This window comes from Pocillopora damicornis, chromosome 1 (assembly GCF_964200805.1).
Source record: "Pocillopora damicornis chromosome 1, jaPocDami1.2, whole genome shotgun sequence".
Taxonomy (NCBI): Eukaryota; Metazoa; Cnidaria; class Anthozoa; order Scleractinia; family Pocilloporidae; genus Pocillopora; species Pocillopora damicornis.
In genome coordinates this window covers 35,718,491-35,738,614 of record NC_142670.1, presented here as the reverse complement: position 1 = coordinate 35,738,614, position 20,124 = coordinate 35,718,491, and the positions used below count along the sequence as shown (strand labels likewise).

Here is a 20,124-nt window from a genome sequence, read left to right as displayed (position 1 = left end):
ATTAGAAACTATATTGTGGTAAAGCACGTAGCATATTCATCAACAGGATCGACATCTGTACTGACTGTGTACATGTAGTTATCTCGCAATAAAAAAAAGGAAGGCTCGCCACCTTTAGATAAAAAGAGCTCGTAATAAAATAACTAGGTTCTTCATTGTTTGAAATTTATCTTAAATTCGAAAACCGTCACTATTCGTTCTTTTTGGCAAGAAAACAGCTACTTCCCTTTAAACAAGAGATGTTTCAATGTCTATATAAATATTCTAGCCATATTTTGCATAGTTTATGGTGTGAACGTGGAGAGAACCTATTTAAAAGTGTTTTTTAATCTTTAGATGAAGAAAAGCCGCAGAAATGTTAGGTTTGCGATTTTATGGTTTAACCGGTCTCGTTCTTCTCAAAGTAAATCTGCTTAATATCATCATATATTGAAGATAGAAGGAGAAATTGCGCTTATATCACTACACAGCATAACTGTGTAACTGACAACACATCATAAAAGAACTGACAGAAAAAAAGATCTGTATGCGTTGCGCGCTTTCTATATCACCTAAAAGACTAATTGATTCAGCAAGTTTTCAATTTCCCATCAGGACAGATTTTTGAACAAGGCTTATGGAAAGACTCCACAAAATCGAAGAGTTGTAAACTTTTTTTTTTATGTCCGTTACTCTGTAAATATAACTGTTTATCGTTCACTAACTGACTTCTTCGTTTCTTTTTTCTCAGGTGTCATTTGACTTTCAAATTAACGTTTTACAAGGAATATGTTTCCCTTTCAGTAAAATTCGCATCTCTATTGTAAAATACCATTACAAAACATACACTCTTGTTTATTACTTCGAGGATAATAATACTATTTGTGTTTTTCGAAGAATTTAGACTCTTTTCTATGTCGATCAATCAGTCGATTAAAATGTTTAACTTTTTTCGCGTCCTTTGTTTCTCAAAAAAAAACGGAAAATTCACCTAACTATAACATAAAATCACAAAAATAGAGAAAACAAACTAAAATGATCGAATTACAGAACTTCAGAGGTCAGAATATTTTAGGATAAATACAGTGGTAACAAACAGAACAAAAATAATGTCATCGAAAGGATCGCCATGTGTCAATATCTAGGAAGCTTATTTCCTATGAACAAAAAAATTATCTCTACTTTCAAATCTAACTTTTGTACCGTATAGTGAGCGAGCGAGATGAATTAAACTATTATGAAATAAGAACAGAAAGAAACGAAGCTCTTATGTTTAGTACCTGAATGCTGATTTCCCTTTACTCTGTAAGAATCTGATCGCGTTTATCCGCATAAGCAGAAGATAATTAATTCACACAGAGGTATAGGCTTTTACAGCTGTTTTCATTGTTGTTTTTAATAAATTGAGAGTTTCAGATAGACAAAAATTTCCATCAGGTCTACCTCAAAAGAGAACTGAAATAAGGTTTATTTGTTTTTTTTTCTTCTCCCTTTTCTTCTTTGAGCAGTTTTAATAACTAATTTATATAATGTTGCAATGAACTGAATAAACTGATTAAATTATATGACTAACGTGACTATTCATCGGCAACCAACGCTTTTATTATTTCAGAACAGTATTTGACTTTCAAATCCAAATTATACCAAATCTTCTTTACGCTAAATATTTTTTTTCTTCATGAACACTGACTTACTTTTTTGAGCCGGGAATCCAAAACTACGGATCTCATCTCAAAGGCATTTTCATTCTCTTCTTTTATCAACTTCTCGAAAAGGAAAACTTATTTCCGCAGTATTTTGTCCTCGGATTGAAAATGACATGTCAGTGGAAATCTCCGCTAGAGGGCAGCATTTTCAATTTCCACCATACGGACCTTCCCTTAGACGGTTAATAGCTTACCATTAGTTTCTCTTTTTTTCTCAGCTCGTGAGCGAGCGGAATTTTACAATTTTGTGATTTGATTGGTTCTAGGAGCGGACAATCCTCTTCTCCCCTCACCCCCACCCCCCTCTTCCACACACGCACACACACTCTCATGCTCGCAGCGGGTAATATCCGTCGGGTGATGAGCTGTGTTATATATAAATATCCGTTTTTTCCGGCGGGACAGCGTGTTTAAAGCCTTACTCGTAGTTCACTTCTAGTAGGGCCCACCTTCATCAGGCAAATTACTTATCTATATTTTTACTCCTTCTTATTCTAAAGCTAAACTTTGGGTAAGTCTATGAAAGTTTTTTCAATGCAGGATTCCACATCAGAAACCGAAAGAATTCAGTGAGCGAAAGCCGAATTAAACCGCCTCGTTTCTTGTTTAAGTTATCTCATTTAACTTCAGTTATCCATTGGAATAGAGATAGGATGTTTAAGCGCCATTACGTCGTACAATCGAACAAATTCTTACAACTCTAACATAACCATTTGAACCTACTAGCCGTGACTTTCCTTGTCATTTAGTGAGTAGCGTTACCATTGAATAATCGTCAATAGAGGCGGATAATACTTTCCGATAAATTATTTGACTGGTTCTTAGAAATTATCGATTTAGGGCAATTTTTTTGTGTCTAAAGTAAGTGTGAAGAGTCGAAAAGCAAGCCAAGTTCTCTTTAGGTTTGCTTCACTTTGCTCTGTGATTGGTCTAGAAAACTCGCACCATCCTGTCAACCAATCAGATCTAAATTAAAAGCCAATCGCGACTTGGACACTGGCGTTTGCCCGCGCTCCAGGCATTGTACCTAAATTGTCACCTTACTCAGACACTAGCTGAGTTCTGGTTTCTGGGCTGATTGCTCCAGAGGTGGTCAACGAACTTCAAGCGTTGCGCATTGAAAGTTTCAAAAATGAGGGGAAAAAATCGTGTCACAGCCAACTTAAGCCGGGTAAGAGGTATATTGTGACATCATTTATGAATAATCTCATAAATTAAACAGTTTCCAGTTTTATTATTTCTTTTTGTTTTCCTTGCCCGACTTTGTTTCAGGCCTGCCAGATTTCTTAGATGCCTTTCTATACAGATAGTACAAGATCATTCCAGCCACGAACGGCCAAAATCCTATTTGCTGCAGTAACTTTGGATCGAACAGCGACTTCCTCTTAATGGACATGAACTCGGTGGTAAAAATAAGTACAGAGTTGGCTATGCTTGAATAAAGCAAAAATAAGAAAATGTTTGGATTTACTGTTTATTTAGTAACGTAGAATGATATTAATATCATGAGTAGCAGAAATATTTCTGTATAAGCCCATACTATTATTGTAATAAACCAATTTAAAGTCATAGTCCTAGAGGCAATATATTGTTTCTGCCGTTGTTTTTTTAAGCCATAAACTATCTACATAGTGAAGTATGAAGTTGTGGAGAAATATTGCTAATTGAGCGAAAAGGAAAGGCTTCTTGACCATTCCCTTTCTATGTTATTACAAGAAATTTAAAAGAAAAATTTCCCTTTTTGGCTATTACCACATGCCCAACAGATATCTCGTTCGTGATTGGTCAATAACTCATGCCAAAATAAGTTCTGGAGTGCAACACAGGGTTTACATATTGCACGTGCTCAGAATTAAAGACAATTAAAAAAAGCTAAGTTCTAAATATTTTTAAAAAACTTTCAACTTGGTTGAAATGTCACAACTTTTTTGCAACTCCGTGAAAATTTCTTATTTTAAGTAATATGTATTGAGGACAAACAAAGAGATTTAAAAAATGTTTATCCTGAGGGCGGGCTCATGTTTAGGTTTCACCATACTTCCCCTTTTCGGGCGCAGCCGCCTATTTTACGATCGACAGCTGCTTAGGGAAAAAGGTTATTAAAACCCTGTATCAGAATGGGTTATGTACCTAAAGGGATGGCTAACATGGAAAACGGACCGTACTACGGGTCGGAAGGTTTATGTTCTTGCCTTGGCCAGCTCGTGTTGATGCCCTCATGGGATGAACACTGTCTTCTCAGAGAGCCTCTCGCCACCTAGGAGCGAGCGAACGGCTAGGGAAACCTGACAAAATCCCGCGAAGGGGGAGGGAGAGGGGGAGGAGTGTAAGCTGCAATGGAAAACCATCATAATCAGGTGGAATAGCAAATTTTGAAGTCACTTCACGTTGCGGAAAGCTTAAATAGCCCATCAATAGGGGAGTCAGTCTTGTTTTTTAAACTTAACTTTCTTAGCATTGAGTGTCGGTCCAAATCATCATCGTCTTTCAGTTGTATTCAACACTTAATGATTGCATGTATATCAGTTGCACAATTTTTTCATTTCAAAAGGGTCAAATTCAAAGTGGAATCAGGACTGGTATTTGGCTAGCACATTCCCTGTTCCGCCCATAAATGCGCAAAGGCGTTGTAGTAGACGCTACGCGCTAACGAACCAAACTCGTAACCTGGTATTCCATAGTCGTATGTAGGAAAAAAAGGGTGGCGCGAGATTTCTAGAAGAATCGCAGTTTATTAAAGATTTCATGCTTAAGAAAAAAGTGAAAAGAATACGATTAACTAACGCAATTTCAGATAGGAATGAAAACACTTGGGAGTCGACGATACGCGTACCCTGGTGTTCCACAATCGTATATCATAGGTGCGAACTAAAATGTTGAAATCTCTGTCTCGAGGTGGAGTTGAAAGCTTAGCTTGTCCCGTCAATGGAGATTTTACAGAAGACACCGGTGAATTTGAAGATATTATAAGTTCGAGTATATTTCAAAAAAATGTTGTATTTGTAATTATATGTAAAAAGTGGTTTAACTGCAGAAGTATTCATTAACAAGCTAATATGCATGAACGCCTTCTATTGATTTACCCTTTCTCCATATGTTTCATTTTATAAAATGATCAGTTCATGTAGATGCGTTCTGAGTGAATTGAATTAGTGAGAAAACTTTTTTTTGTTTTTGTTTGTTTTTTTGTCGTTAAAGGCATAGCTGGTGATAAGCTCACGGTAAGAGGAGAGAAGAGTAAAAGAGAGCGAGCAAAAATCGGCGAGGTTCTGGGAAGGTATGACACCTTCCTTCATTCTAATTAGATTTTACTCTCACTTACCCCACTTTTATGCTCGTCCTCACTGTGTCAGGCTTCCAGAGGCAAGGTTAGCTGTGTAGCACGAGGAAGAGTGTAGAATGGAAGGGAAGATTTTCCGGCTTGCTTCTAGTGGGTTGTACAGACGTTAAGTTATTTAAGTTAAGTTAGTTTTACTCAGGTTTTTGGCTCGATTTACTCAGGTTTAGCTGAAGGTCTCTTTCAAGTTTGGTCATTATAGCTGTGTAGCTCTACATGTTACACCTTCGAGTCCTTCACTGGAAATGTAAATTTGGAGTGTAAATTCTATTCCCGTGGTAAATTAAACCGCAATGGCAAATTATTGAGTTTCTTAAGTTATCTCAGCGGTTGACAAGAAGGAAATATCACAAGCAGTCACTAAGGACAAAAATTCATGAAGATTCAACACCCTAAAAGGCAGAACAAAGGGTAGTGGGAGACTTCTAAACCAATCACAGTGCAGTAAAGATTTCATATCTGAGGTTTTTTTAAATACTAAGCGTCACTCCCACCCACCCTTTGTGGAAGTCTTTGGATAGAAAATGAAAAGCTTAAAAATGTTTCCTAACCTCCTGGAAATATATATTTGTTACGCATTATTTTACATGGGGGGGGGGGGGGGTAACCAAAAACCCTCAAGAGAGTCGAGTCAAGGAGATACATTATGGTGTCAAAAGAAAACAGCTCAGGTTTTGGGAAAAACTCAAACTGAATAATTCATTAAAAAACAAAAAGTTCAACATTATGAGAGTTACAGAAAGCAATTTTGTATCAGTTTACTTGTCACAGGTCATTGTGGCACATAATCCACTCTGTGGATGAACCTGACGCGTGACTTAGGAACCTTTATAGGGTAAACTGAGAACAGACCAATGTGTAAGGTCTTAAAGATGTTTTATTGAAGTCTTCGTTAACGTTTTAAAGTAGATCTTGAACCCCTGTTCGTAACTCTGTGTGACTTCCCTCAAAAAGCCACTTGCACATTCAAGTTTTTCTTATTGTAGAAGCCATGTTGATGATCCCGTTTTAACAAAGATATAAAAGAATACCACGTACTAAAATGAACTAGAATTCTCGTTGTGAGTTAAAAAATCTAGAAATGGGCTACAAAATTAGATTCATAAACACTACTAAATATCTAAGTTAGCGGTATTCTAAGACCTTTTTTTTTCCTTTTTTGATTTTCAGGTTAATGTTAATAATATTGACGCATTTTGTAAAGAAGCAGGCTTCAGCCATGACAGAGGTCACTAATGCTCGCAAACGAGTTATAAAAACTCTAAGACATGACCTATTTAAAACATTTTCATTCTATAGAAACCTCTAACAAACGAATTCTGACCTTGTTTATTTCCCTCTAACAATTCTAAACTCAGTTTGCATGCAAAGCACTTACAAGCTTGTTGTGGAAGTGAACTATTCAAATTGTTGTCGTACCAATTAATATCCTATATCTGACTTGTTACTCGTTACCACAACATCTTTCTAATTTCTTTTTAAGGAATTTGCGTTCATAAAGAAGGTAGTAACATAGCGAAAATAGACGTCACTCTACCTTTTAGTTGTCATTTTTCCCGCATACGAGTTATAAGAATTCTAGAAATGAGCTACTTAGGTCTTTCAATATATTGTAAATCTCTAATGCGTGACGTCTTATCCAGTAACTGTTTCTCTTTTTTTGTGTGACATTTTTACCTTTTTTTTTTAAGTAGAAATACTAAGGAAATTAGGCAACTCGACACGTACTCTGAATACTCGCTGGACGAGTTGTGGTAATGTTCGAACTATTCAGGTTATTGTTTTACCGCCTAATGTCTACTAACTCTGCTACTAGAAATGAGCTATCTAAATAGTTGTTATACAGATAAATCTCTGATAATTCTTATTCAAAACCCTTAGTGTTCTATAATTATCACACCATTTGCTCTTTTCTATATTAGGAACTCTAAAAGAAAGTTCTTCAGGGACATCAATTCCCCTCTAAACTACGAGTAAACTCCGAATAAACCTAACAATTTCCATGGAAATGAACTTACACATTACTTTTAAAACCAGAGAGGCATTCCTAATCAAAACACTTACTCAGCTATATTGTAATTAATGATGGAAAGATCAGCATGCAGAATAGAATATCTTATCACACTTGGAGCATACCCAGCTTTCGACTTGTCTAGGCCTATACTCTAAGAAAGTTCAATTTTTGTTTCAAAATTTGCACGAGTGATGTGATAAGAGTTAAGAGGTACAGGACTCTAGGCTGGCTACACCCCTGGTACTGTTGTGTTCCGTTTGAGCCATCCGACTTAACTGCGGTGTAGCAATCATGGTCTTTAGAAATACGCTAAAACTAACAGACTCAAAGTGTCAGGTAAATTTACATGTTCCAAAAAGAAACAAACAAGCAAACCAAAAACGGTCAAAACAAAAAAAAAGGAAGATGGACTGATAGAAAGAGTGTAAGGTATACAATAATTGGCTCGGACAACAAAGTTGCTAAGTATTGTTAACATTAGATCTAAGAAAAAGAAATTACACGCCCACTCAGATATAGCTCAATATGTTCTACTTCAACTATACCTTGTTACCATACAATGATAAGTTCAGACAACAAAGCTACTGAGTATTGTTAACATTAAATCTAAGAAAAAGAAATTACACGCCACTCAGATATAGCGCAATATGTTCCACTCCAACTATATCTTGTTACCATACGATGATAAGTTCAGAAAGCAAAGTTACTGAGTATTGATAACATTAAATCTAAGAAAAAGAAATTAAAGACTAAGATGTTACCATAGACAGTATGTATTGATTACTAGAATTATTTTTCTCCTTTTTCCTTGAAATTTTTTAGTTTTTCTCTAGCCCTCGCGGTCTCCATACTAATGGCAATGTTTTTGGCTCTTGGAAACTGTCAGAGGCAAAGGAAAAAGCACGCTTATCAGTGAACGCAAAATTAACTTATCGATTAGTTGTTTGTTTGATCTACGGACCCGAAATTCAGTCAGTCAAGCGTTGAATGTTTGCATGTCTGTATTGAAGTGTTTTGCAGCCATAATCTAATTCAGTTAGTTATAACCATGCCCAATGGCCAGGTGGAGAGTCCAGCAGACAGTCGGGCAGACAATTAGCCCGTCTGTCAGTCAGCCAGTGGTCATAGCTCAGGTAGTCAATTCAATTTGACGGCTTACCGGCCAGTTGCACAAATAGTCAGGTTACCAGACTGTCAATCAGGAAGCTGGTCAGTGCATTAAGGACAGAAGGCAAGTTTGAATATACAAGCATAACCAAAGAGAGCACTCATCAGTGCAGCGTATTAGCCACCCAGAAGTTTTTTTTTTAAGTTATACTTTTTCAAATCATAATCAAGCAGATAAAAAATTGATTAGTTTGAAAATGTTTTGGTAGCCTTACTGCCAACAATGAACGGGCTGCCTGAAAAAATTTGCAAGTGACTTTGAAAGAGACGAGCAGTATATTATGGCTACAACAAATCAGACTTCATCTTCTTCATCTCCAATAACTTCAACCATTACAGTTGCAGTGAAATCTCTAATTTGAACCTGGTTTGAGTTAGCCAAGGAGTTAAAAATTTAGGATAGAGTTACGCTTTGTGAATGGCATCAAAAAAGTCACTTTTGATTCAGAATATAGATCGGGTTCAACAAACTGATAGTTTAAGTAATCATGAGTCAACTATACATGCATACACACCGTAACGCATCAAAGATTTTCACTCTAAATCTCAAATATTACACTTATTCTGATTGGATACATGTAACAAAAAAAAACTACCTTCTTTAGAGGAATTTGTTTTCCGTACCCCTTTAGTCAGCGGTATTCAGTATTAAAGCAGACGTAATAAGCATTTACCTTGAAAGTACTAAAGCGGCCTGGTATCAAACACGTCTTCTTCCCCTGGACGGAACACGAAAAGAGATAGAAATGCAACACGCTCATTTTTTCTGAAGCGATGCAGTACTAAATTGCACAAGTACAGAATACAGAGCTGCCACTTATTACAGCTCATTTAATTTTGCTTGCTTGTGTTGAAGTGTTTTGAAACCTGAGTTACACAACATCAAAGTCACTATTTCCATTCAATGAGTTGTGATAAGTGGCAGTTCTGTTTTCTGTATCTGGGCAAATTATTACTGTATCGCTTAAAAAACAAACAAACATTTAAAACGGCTCAATAAATTCATAAATGTAGGATTTTAGCATTGTATAAAAAGTTATGGCTCTTCGTTACGAAGAGGTATAATACTACTCAAGTGGTGTGTTTTTTTCCTCAATGTAATCAACTCCAGATGTGAATCGCGACCTTTCGACAGAGCACTTCAAGTGATCTTCAGCCAATTGAGTGGACTGATTATGCGTCACCTTATAAAGCATGTGTGGACCAATCTGAGTTTATCTCTTCTGATTTATGAAAAATGTTACCTTCCTCTACGACATCCATGTCAGGCTCATGCATCTCCTCTTCTTCTTCAGCTTTTCTAGCTTCTTTAAAAAAATATTTATTTGATACAATGTAAGTTAGTATACAGTCATTAAATTTTGTTTTTGTACTTAGGAATTAAAATCATAAATGTTTCACCAATTTCAACACTAGAATTTTTCCAGTGACTACCAAGGGAAAACAGATGTTTTAATTACTCATAAAATGCCTTACTCTCTTGAGTGACCAATCAAAAACCATTATCTCCTTTACCTTTGTTAATGGGTACTGAAATCTCTTCAATTTCCACCTGCTCCTCAGATTCAACAGCTGTGTGAAATCAGATTCATTGTTAAAATTCGTAAGGTTAGACAACGCAGCCCATTGCCCGCTATCAAGTCAGAAAATTAGCCTTGTTGCTACTTACACTGTACGCTGGAATAAATGAGACCCATGTGGGACAAATGTTCAGTTCCTAAAAAGCAATTCATTGTTTTTACCTTCCTCAGTTGTCTTTTTAGGTTCATGCTTACTTCCTCCTTCTTCACCTGCACACAAATATTAAAGATATCTTGACGTTATAGAAAGTAAAGTATTTTGCTCACTGAAATCCGCAACAATCGCCTTATTCTTCAACTATTATCAGAAGCTATAAGTAACACTGAAGATGAGTGTCCATCATTAAAAAGGTTCTTGTAAGTAGCTTAACCTTCGATCACTTCTGATAATTTTTTTAAAACCTTTCATATGGTTAATTGCAATTGGAACTAGTGGTTCCTTAAAACTGGGCGATTCTCAACATCAAAAACTTCTGTTAGTGTGTAGAGACACTCCTACTTACAGAAAATGTCAACTATTACCTTCTCTTTGTGTTCTTCGTCGATACTGGCTCTCGCGATGATGAACAGTGATTGCATTAAAGAATACCATCCATTTAAATAAACCGCGAGTTATTCCGGAAAGGCTCAAACGTTAATAACGCAAATATGTCTTAAGTCTTTGACAACAGCAAACTTTCCGACAGGACTTTTTTGATTGCATAGACCCGTTAGGTTTAGTAACTGAGGAAGGGTTTTGTGCCTTACGGGAAATAGTGGCCAAAAAGCTGCTCTCGTTAATTTTTTCATGAGACAGACTTAGAATCTGTGATTTGATTGGTGATTACGTGTTAATATGATAACCCTAATCTTATTGGTTTGACATACAAAACCATGCAATCAAGTATACCAAATGCGCCAGCTTGTTAGCACCAGCCACCTTTCGCTGTTTTGTAGAATTATGACATTTCTAAAAAAAAAAATGAAAATTGAAAAGGTGTTTACCTTCCACAGTCTTTGCAGAGGCTGGTCTGATGTCGAAATCATCCTCATAATCTGTTTTAAGGAACAAGTAGAGTAAAACATGACATAGTGCTCATGGTTCATGTTTTATTCTGAAATAAATTTCTTTACAAATGTATTTTACGTACGTTAAATTTTCATATATTTATTCAAGTATTCATTGATTGATCAAATATCACTGAGTTACAAAGCTCAAATTTAAATCTGCAAGTTAATTAGTGCGCATGAAAATGGTAACCGGAGTAATACCTCTGCCAAAGACAGTCGGTTAAGACGCATTACCTTTCTTCATTTTGGTGATTCTTATGATCGATTGTAAAGTGCAATATGCAGTTGAAGTCACCTTGTATAACTGTGATTTTTGCAGTACTTCTTTTGTAAATAGAGCGGTTGTCTATGCCTTCTTTTGATATTTCTTTCATAAATAATTTTTACCTGAGGAAGATGGATTTGCATCCCCCTCACAGGCTTGTTCAATCTCTGCCAACAGAGCAAAGAGTTATCTTTAAGTTATTTTTCATATAATATAACTGAAAACTGGAAACAACGAATAATCATTGTCAATATATACGTATCATTCATTTACTACAACCACATCATATGGGGGACAATGGTATCTTCCTTCCATACTGGAATACTACATACTTTGGCACATTAGAGTTTACTAATGTAAAGGAATGGTGATATCATGAGTGGAGGTGTTAAAAGTGCATAAGGCAATTTATCACCAGAATATCTGGAGGTAACTTATCAATCAAAAGTAATCCAACCTAATTTCATTACATTTGTGTCATACGAGAAACCCTTCCTTGATCTCTCCTTTCTCGAAGTGCACCTACAGCAACTATCAGAGCAGAAAAAGAATACTGTGGTTTCTGGGCATCTTATTTGAAAGAGCTCATATTTGATAGATTAATTAATTGGACTATACACACCTGGCAAGAGAGTTGAATTACAAAGTCAATTACAACATTGTCTTTGGCATAAAAAATTCTACACTTATTTACTGACCTGGTTGGGGAGCAGGCAATTCAGGGGCTTCCACTTCTGGGATTTCGATCTGTGCTATTAACTGCATTTCAATCTGTTCTCCTAGGGGGGAGAAAAATGAAAAAAAGAAATTAAGTACAGAAAAGAGAAAGGAAAGAAAAGTATCGCACATAGAACCCTACAGAGGTGTAAAGAAGATATGTGATTAGATTGAGAAGCACTATATTTTTTACCCTCCTCGACGTTAGCATGTTCATCCCCATTTCCAATCTGTCCCTGCTGATCATTTTCTGCTTCTTTGATATAAAAAGGAACATCAATAAAATAACGCTCAGACAAACAATTCAGAATGGATCGTCATCTAATTATTTCAGGCAGAAGTATAGCGATTCATATTTTGAGAATTGTTTGTAGAATGAGGTTTTGCTAGCACCTTATTTTAAAAATTTGTCGCAAACGGCACCTATTCGTCTCAATGTTCCTGATGGTTAGTATCTCTAAAGCTGTGTATTAAAGAAAATCGAACTGAAATCATGATCCCCTCTCTACTTAGAATTATTCTGGTTTTCTCCTCTACGTCTGCTACAACTTTACATATTGCCATATGCACCTTTGTGGTTTCAATAATTTGCTCAGTTTCTTATTCGAAAAAATTAAAAAATACATGAGTTTTCTACAATTTCATACCAGTTCCATCCTCTCCCCCCTTGAAAGCCTTATGAGTAAAAATGACATATGTTACTTAAAGAAAACTGGGTTGCTAATACTCAATTTGGTGAAACTTAAAGTTTGTTCATTTCAAGGTTTGGAATACAATTATTGTTATCATGGTATTTTTCAATGGAGCTTAAAACTGTACCTTCTTGATTTTGTCCTCTGCTGAAAATAGATCGAACATTGGACCACAGCTTCCTCAGTTTTGCTTTCAACACAGGCTGAACCTAGACATTCAAAATACATTGAATAGTTTACGTAAAGACTTTCAGGTAACGTATTTAGAAGTCACGTTGGTCTCTATGGTTAAAGTTAACGGTGGAGAAGCTAAAAAAATCTGTCCGATCATTTACTTTCTTCATGCTTGTTTTGTATGTCAATCGTTACAATTACAAAATTAAGTTGCCAGCCTGCTCTGACACGAAACCAAATTTCAACATAACGGTAGGTGCTATTCCAAAGTAACCAAAAAAGAAACGTTACCTGTGGAGTAGAAAGCGTATACAGCAATGGGTTGATAGCTGAATTGATCGGCAGAGCGAACACTGCAATCCACACTGCCAGGTCACCAGGAGGATCAAATGTTTTCTCGACGTGGGACCGGATGCCGATAGCAATGATTGGCATCCAACACAAGAAATCGGTCAGAATAATGAAGAAGACTCTTTTGGCAAGTGCTCTTTCTCTTTTAGCTTGTGCACTTTGTGCTCTTGCTCGTATTTCACGAACAGTTCCATGTGCACCAAGCCGTCTGCTTGACGACCATGATTTCCACAAGATGGCAACGTAAGCAACCGTGATGAAGATGAATAGGGAAAAATTCAAAACGATAAAAATGGAAGTGGAGTATTCCCAGCCTTCTTGTAATTCAGGGGAAAGCTGCAGGGGCAGGCACACTACATTATTGCCATAGTACCACTCGCTGAAATAGTGCATTCCAGACAAGGGAAGGAATGCCATGACGCCTCCCACCAGCCAGATAACCACGCACATTATACGGGTCTGCCTTGGGGTAATTTTTGCAAAGGTGTAAGGAAACACGATGTTCTTGAGTCTGTCCAATGCGATCAGAGAAATCATCATCACTGACACTTCACTTGAAAAGACAGACATGGCACCATTGAAATGGCAAAACCAACCGGTGCGCCACTCATAGTCATGCAGGTAGTATTCCCCTGACCATTGCAGGTCTTTTATGCCTATAATGATTAGGTATATACCCATGATACCGTCAGATACACCCAGATTCACCAACATGATAGACTGGACCACATTGTTATCAGGGTAGAAATACTGCCACCCAACTACGAATAAAGACCCTAGCAACGAGAGAAGACCGACAATCCAAAGAGTTCTCCTTGGAGCATGGTGGCGGAACATGGAGTGGCAGCTTGCGAAATTGTCATTGAAGGAGTATTCGCAATCAGCATCCTTCCTGAAAAGATCGAGATGGCAGCACATCAGGTTGGTGTCCAAAGTTCTAGAATTCGAAAAAAGAAGAAAAAAAAGAAGAAATAACACTATTATTGCATTGTTGAAATCCATTAATAATCATTAATTGATTAATAACATAGACTATTATTAAAATAATTGTTTGAAGGGGCGAGTGAAGGAAAGGATCGTCATGGAATCTTACACTCTGATGATGTGCGTCAAATGCTTGAAAAAGCCTTTGGGGAGCTCGGCCATCAGGTTGTAATGCATGAACCTGTGATTTAAAATAATCATAATGTGAATTTTAAGTTGGTTTATATTATAAATAACCTAAAAAAGTGAATTTCAATAATAAGATTCATTAAGTTAATGTTAATGTTCAAATTGACTGTCCAAATACACAAAATCAGGAACCTAGCTGAGGATCTTCAGTACGGACCTTAGCTTGATGTTTTCTCAAAGATTCTTTCAAAAGTAGTCATTTAGCCTAAGATAAGTCTCGTCTTGCTTTCTTGGAAATTTTTGATGGCTACTGATTTTATGGACGTGGCAGCCCATTCGGTTGAGGTCGTTCGCTGTACAAAAGCCTCTTTGCGGACTCTTCCAGGAAAAAATTCCTTTAGTATATATTTGTTATTTTCCAAATTACTTTGCACGAGTCTTTTCCTTGACAAAACGAAATCAAAAGAATGTTATCTGATTTCAATATATGCAACTAAGTTTAGTTGCCTAGATAAACATCTGTCATGTGCAGTAAACTTACAACATTCGCAATTCGTGGGCATAGTTGAAAGTCGTGCTGGTAACGTTTTGTATCCTATTGCCGAAGATATTCCTGAAACGAAGAACGTAACTATTTACAACTAACACCAAAACGGGGACTTGCAGCAGTCACATTCCTCATTCTAATAAATTCTCATGGAATTTCAGTTAAGACTACATAGATCTCCTCAATGTTTGTTTCCGCTTTTTCATAATATCCACCTAGGTGCACCAAAAGTATGTTATATAAAGGCACATTTTTAGTGCAATATAAATTTAAAAAACATTGCTTTGTTGAGGAAGATAACTGGCACCACCCCTGTTCTACATCGTGGTAAATTTGTAGACAAAAATCTCGGATTTTGAACGCTGATATCATATTCATTCTATCACTTCAAATATTCTGGAATGTTTGTATGTGATTAACTGTACTTACAGAGATCTGAGCTTTTTAACGCCCTTGAAAATTTTATCAGGCAGAGCCTCGATTTTGTTCTCCGAGAGATATCTTAAACAAAGGAAACAGATAAGGAAATAAATATTAAAGTACAGTAACATAATATGATTGGGTAAGGCAAATTTTATTTGAGCAATGACGGAATTAACAGTAAAATAATATTACTGTATACGGTTTGAGATTCAGATCATTATGGAAAATGGTTTTAACTCTTAATGCACTTACAAATCTAATAGCTCCACCAAGCCCTGGAACTGATCTTCATGAAGCTTCTTAATTTTGTTGTACTCCATTTTCCTGAAGAAAGCATTATGTGCAGTTTAGAATGAAATGTGTAGTGATATCTTTTGCTCTACTTTTTTTGTTGTTGTAAGATTTGCGGTTAAGGCAGGGAATGGCAACGTTTTCCATTAAAATAGCTCCCAGTCTTTATATCTTAATCTTCAAAGAACACATTAGACTTATCTATAATGATCTCAAGATTAAGCGCGAAAACTCTCAAGTTCACTCTCTGTTACAAATTACAAAATTAATGCCAGGGTCGTTTGATCTGGCAATACAACAAATTATTAGATATTGTCAGCTCGGATAAAAAGGAAACAAAAAAACCTTTGCCTTCCAGAAATAAATTACAATGTAAGTTGTCATTCACAAAGAAGCTTTTATAGTCAGCAAGTGCTGTTATTTTCAAGAAAATCCTTACAAACAATTTTTGATATTTTGGGCCGATATCAATCTTACTTACAGAAATTTGACCGCTCTAATGTTTCTGAAAGCATACGCCGGCAGATTTTCGAGTTCATTGCTTGATAAATCCCTGAAAACAATTATTACACAGTTACGAAGATTTCGCTTATGTTAGAGCTACCAACTGAAATCTGAGAATTGTTAAGGTTGCTTTTTAAACAGAAGCTATTAAATTCTTACACCCCAAAGTAACTTAACATTACTAACCAAAGCACAACAAATACATAAGATAGTATCGTCAAATTCAATTAAGATTTGCAAATACGAGCTATGTCAGTTATGACAGCTGTGCTTTTGAAAAGAATACTTTAAAAATGATCATTGGGTACCATCCAGTTATCTCCTTGGTTAAATAACTATTTCACTTACAGATATGACAGGTTGGAAAGACTGTCAAAAAGTCCGTCTGGTAGACTCTTCAACTTGTTATTTGACAGATAGCTGATAAGAATGACGAGACAAGAAAATACAATTTCATTAATTCTGCAAACTGAAATTTATAAGTAAAAATACATAAAGATTCTGGTCATCAGAAGCAACCAAAGAACAAAGAGCAGTTCGCAGTCGTACACATGCAATGTTTTGTCTTATAGCACAGAGAATATTCAAGAGTCACTTCATTCATTTAGTTTGCTCAATATTTATAACAAAAAGCAATTGAAGGCCGCTGAAAACTTGAGATCTCCGTGCACACTCTCTTTCAAACTCTTTTTCCCAACATAGGCAATGGCTGCCTCTCGTGGACCAATAATGAAATCATTAAGCTCGTGATCTAAGAAAATATGCCAACATGGTTCAAAACGGAGAAAGATATCCCATAAAAACAACTCTGATATTCATGACATGCATGAATTTCATCATTGTATGTATGATCGATGCCACTGAAAAGTCAGTTCAGCAACAAACTCAAAATTTCAGATGGTTCAATTTTAAATGTGTTATAAGTGCACATGAGAAGATTTTAAAATCTGCAACTGGAAAACATTTTCTTACTATATGCTCTAATTAGTGAAAGGGAAGAAAAGTATGATACTGGCAGAAACTGTGTTAAAATACACTAGCAGTGATTTAACAAAAGAGAGGAAGATTTTACTAGGTGTTGGAACACTTTATGTAGTCATTGAGTTAAAACAAGGAAAAGCTTGGAATGAAATAACTTACAGTTCTTTCAAGCTTTTTAGATCTCGGAATAAATTAGGAGGCAATTCCATGAAGTTGTTGTCTTGCAACCATCTGTGTTGAAATTAAAAAAAAAATATATGTGACCTGTATGTAAAATATGTTTAGTTTCATTAAAACAGTTATTTACCGAATCGTCTTTTGACCACTGAGTGGAAGGGAAGAAAAGAGAAAGGAAAAAAGTTAATTTGAAAAACAAGTATAGACATGGCGGTAAGAGAGGGGAATGCTGCTGCGTTACAAAAACAGTTTTCCCTCCACAACAGTATTGATACATTAACTTACAGTTCCTCTAGCATTGTCAAGTTTTTGAAGGCACTTTCATTCAACCCTTTCATGTCGTTGTCATTCAGGCGTCTGCGTTATTTACCGTATAAAACTGACGATTAGTTTAAAGATCCACCAGAAGTTTATCTGCTTAGATAGGGGTACTACTGAAACCTTTCAGGGCTGCTGTCGAAGACAGTTACGGTTGTTTTGACTTGTGAGCAAAAGTCGGCATCACTGTCATTGAGCGAAGAGTTGTTTGTGCTAGCTTCACCGTTTACTCATTTTACAACATAAGATTATAATCAAATTTGACATAGATATGGAAATTTGTTCATGATGGAAATTGGAATGATCTTTTTATTTAATGAAGGCACTTCTTGATGCCTTTTATACAGAGGACAGAATCTCATAAACGGTCAGTCCTGGACAAAGATCCAGAATGCAACAGTAGATATGTAATCTTCATGATATTTCATATTAATTCTTGATTTACGAAGCGAAACGAATAATCTGAATAATTCCAAGGTGTGTCGCCGGCTTAAGGCAAAAGGTGCTACGAACTTTATAGCCATATTAAGGATGCTCTACTTCGGTTGATAAATTCACACCTGCTTCTGCAACATATTTTTATTTTGAGACGTAGAGGGTTTTATGGTTTTACAAGGTTTTAGTGACGTAGACGGAAACTTTCCTTAAAACGGTAGTCTTGTCTGTTTTGGTTTGGGTTTATCCTCGTGAAATGAAAACAGACAATGGGAATTTAAAAAATGCCGCCATTTTGCCTCGATAGTTATACTATGTGAATATTGTCGTTCCTATTCCTTTACGCGCGTAAAATTTCTCGTGTGTTACAAGCATGTACACTCATTTATCCGCTTTGTCTACACCGTGTGTTCATTTGAGCATGCGCAAATGAAAACGCTATGCTTTGGTTTAACTGGTAATTTGGTGTTATCAACTGACTTCAAACATAAGCCGGCCCCCGTAGAGGGTAAAGCCTTTACCCTCTTTACGGTGGCCAATTTACGTGTTCAACTCAGTTGTTAACACTAAATTACCCTGTTATACTTTCCCACCAACGCAGCACCACAGTTTCTTTAGAAACTTACCCCCTTTATTCGTGTTTAGGTTTATATTGTCAGCTATTGTCATGATAATTATAAAATATGTATCCTGTTTAAAAAAAATTGTCTGAGACTTTAAAAGAGGTGATTAAAAGGGAACCGGCATTTTATCCTTCCTTTCAGGCTTTATGAAGCATAATTTGCATGCTTTATAGTCAGTGATATATACTCTATGGTTTTGAACTCTCGAGTGATGGATAGGTGAGGACTAGGCACATTATTTCCTCTTGGTGAAGAATAACGTCAAAGATAGTGGTCTACAGTGAAAAAACCATGTTGGATATAGCTGGTTCTATATTATTATTCAAAATATTTGAAATGAAAATACCCGAGGTTGTTTAACCATAAAATATCCATTAACAATTCTCTCGGTATCAATTTTTTTACAACTTTCTAATCCTGTTAATGGCCAAGAAGCCCTCACATATTGAAGAAACTTCTCGGAAAAAAAAGCTCAGTAGAAGGACGTATGGCATCTTATTTTTCATTAAGTGTGGTCGCTTGGTAGGTTTAAAGCTGCCCGTATCCCAAAGTTTACTTGATCAGAAATGCAATTGGTAGTGGGCCTGAACCTTCAAAGGAAACAGGAAAAGAAAAATTCCTTGAAAGTCTTCACGTGTAAACACTGTCGTGATGAGTGTATATAAGCATTATTACTACTAAGCCCTAAGCCCTCGAAAAAAAAGACGCTTTAACCCTTTAACTCCCATGTATGACCAAGACAGAATTTCTCTTCAAAATATCCTTACAATATCAAGTACACATGTGATGAGAATAGAGAAAAAGATGATTTAGTAGATTATTAGTCGATCCAATGCCAAATTCTCCGCACGAACATCTTAAGGATTTATGGCAGACAGTAGAGAGAGTTAATGATGAAATCTTGCGAGCTATGCCACTGTTTGACCAAAGAAGCTTATCATGGGAAAACTTTTAAAAGGCGAAACTTGGGAGTGCAGTCTTTGACAAAGAGATTATACAATATAATAAACTACGATAAGAAAGGAAATTCTTTTTGAAAACACTAACTTCAGAACACATTAACTTCGGAATGCACTTCACAGGTTTTCTTTGATAATTTATAAAGTGAGCAAAATACGAAGATATATAAATGGGAATGGTATGAAGTGTTTAGCAGAAGTGAGGGGAGAGTATAGCACAGGGGATAGGAGGGTGGAGTCAGAGGGTGCATTTAACCTACACCACTGATCCATTGTACGTGCAAGGTAAAATAATTGAAATTGGTAAAAAAAAAACTGGTTGTTGTCCAAAAGCCTACCAAAAGTAATAGGGAGGGGTTTTGATTACATTGTGCTGGTCCAAATGGTACAGGTCCCGTGAATGCTCGAAAATGACATTTTTTTTAAAATTATAATCTGCTGACAAAGTCACATTGTCTAAAAATCGATGTCTTCTGTCCAGTTTTACATCTTGAGATCTAAGGTTACACACTGTCATTTAGAGCATTCTTACAAGCTAGGTGACGTTGATTGCAGGGAGGGGGAGTTTAACATACCAAGACACAAATTGTCTGAATAATTTTTTTAACTTTAGATACACAGTGTCCTCCCTGTGATTTTTATCTCTCAAAGGATGGATTGGTTATTGAAAGACTCCAAAAAGTGATGTTATGACTGAGTTTTCTTCTTGTCTCTCTAGGCC

At 36.2% G+C, this 20,124-nt stretch overlaps 1 protein-coding gene across 1 annotated transcript; it reads right to left on the bottom strand.

The window, feature by feature from the left end:
* Positions 1 to 5,881: 5,881 nt before the first annotated feature.
* Positions 5,882 to 17,406, bottom strand: LOC149053548 (uncharacterized). Its single transcript, XM_089183269.1, has 19 exons — positions 17,354 to 17,406; positions 17,051 to 17,122; positions 16,259 to 16,372; positions 15,888 to 15,959; positions 15,368 to 15,439; positions 15,122 to 15,193; positions 14,687 to 14,758; positions 14,126 to 14,197; positions 12,973 to 13,969; positions 12,635 to 12,716; positions 12,009 to 12,071; positions 11,797 to 11,877; positions 11,221 to 11,265; positions 10,768 to 10,818; positions 9,946 to 9,993; positions 9,719 to 9,775; positions 9,448 to 9,510; positions 8,878 to 8,922; positions 5,882 to 7,915 (listed from the first exon to the last, which is right to left on the bottom strand). The coding sequence occupies exons 1-18, from the start codon at positions 17,404 to 17,406 to the stop codon at positions 8,888 to 8,890; spliced, it is 2,121 nt and encodes a 706-aa protein (XP_089039395.1). The 3' UTR covers positions 5,882 to 7,915; positions 8,878 to 8,887.
* Positions 17,407 to 20,124: the final 2,718 nt, after the last annotated feature.

Coding starts and splice junctions, on each gene's coding strand:
- LOC149053548 (XM_089183269.1), bottom strand. CDS start 17,406: ATGAAAGGGTTGAATGAAAGTGCCTTCAAAAACTTGACAATGCTAGAG. Junction 13,970..14,125: donor TTGACGCACATCATCAGAGT/GTAAGATTCCAT, acceptor TTCGAATTCTAG/AACTTTGGACACCAACCTGA. Junction 8,923..9,447: donor CATGGATGTCGTAGAGGAAG/GTAACATTTTTC, acceptor TGTTCCGTCCAG/GGGAAGAAGACGTGTTTGAT.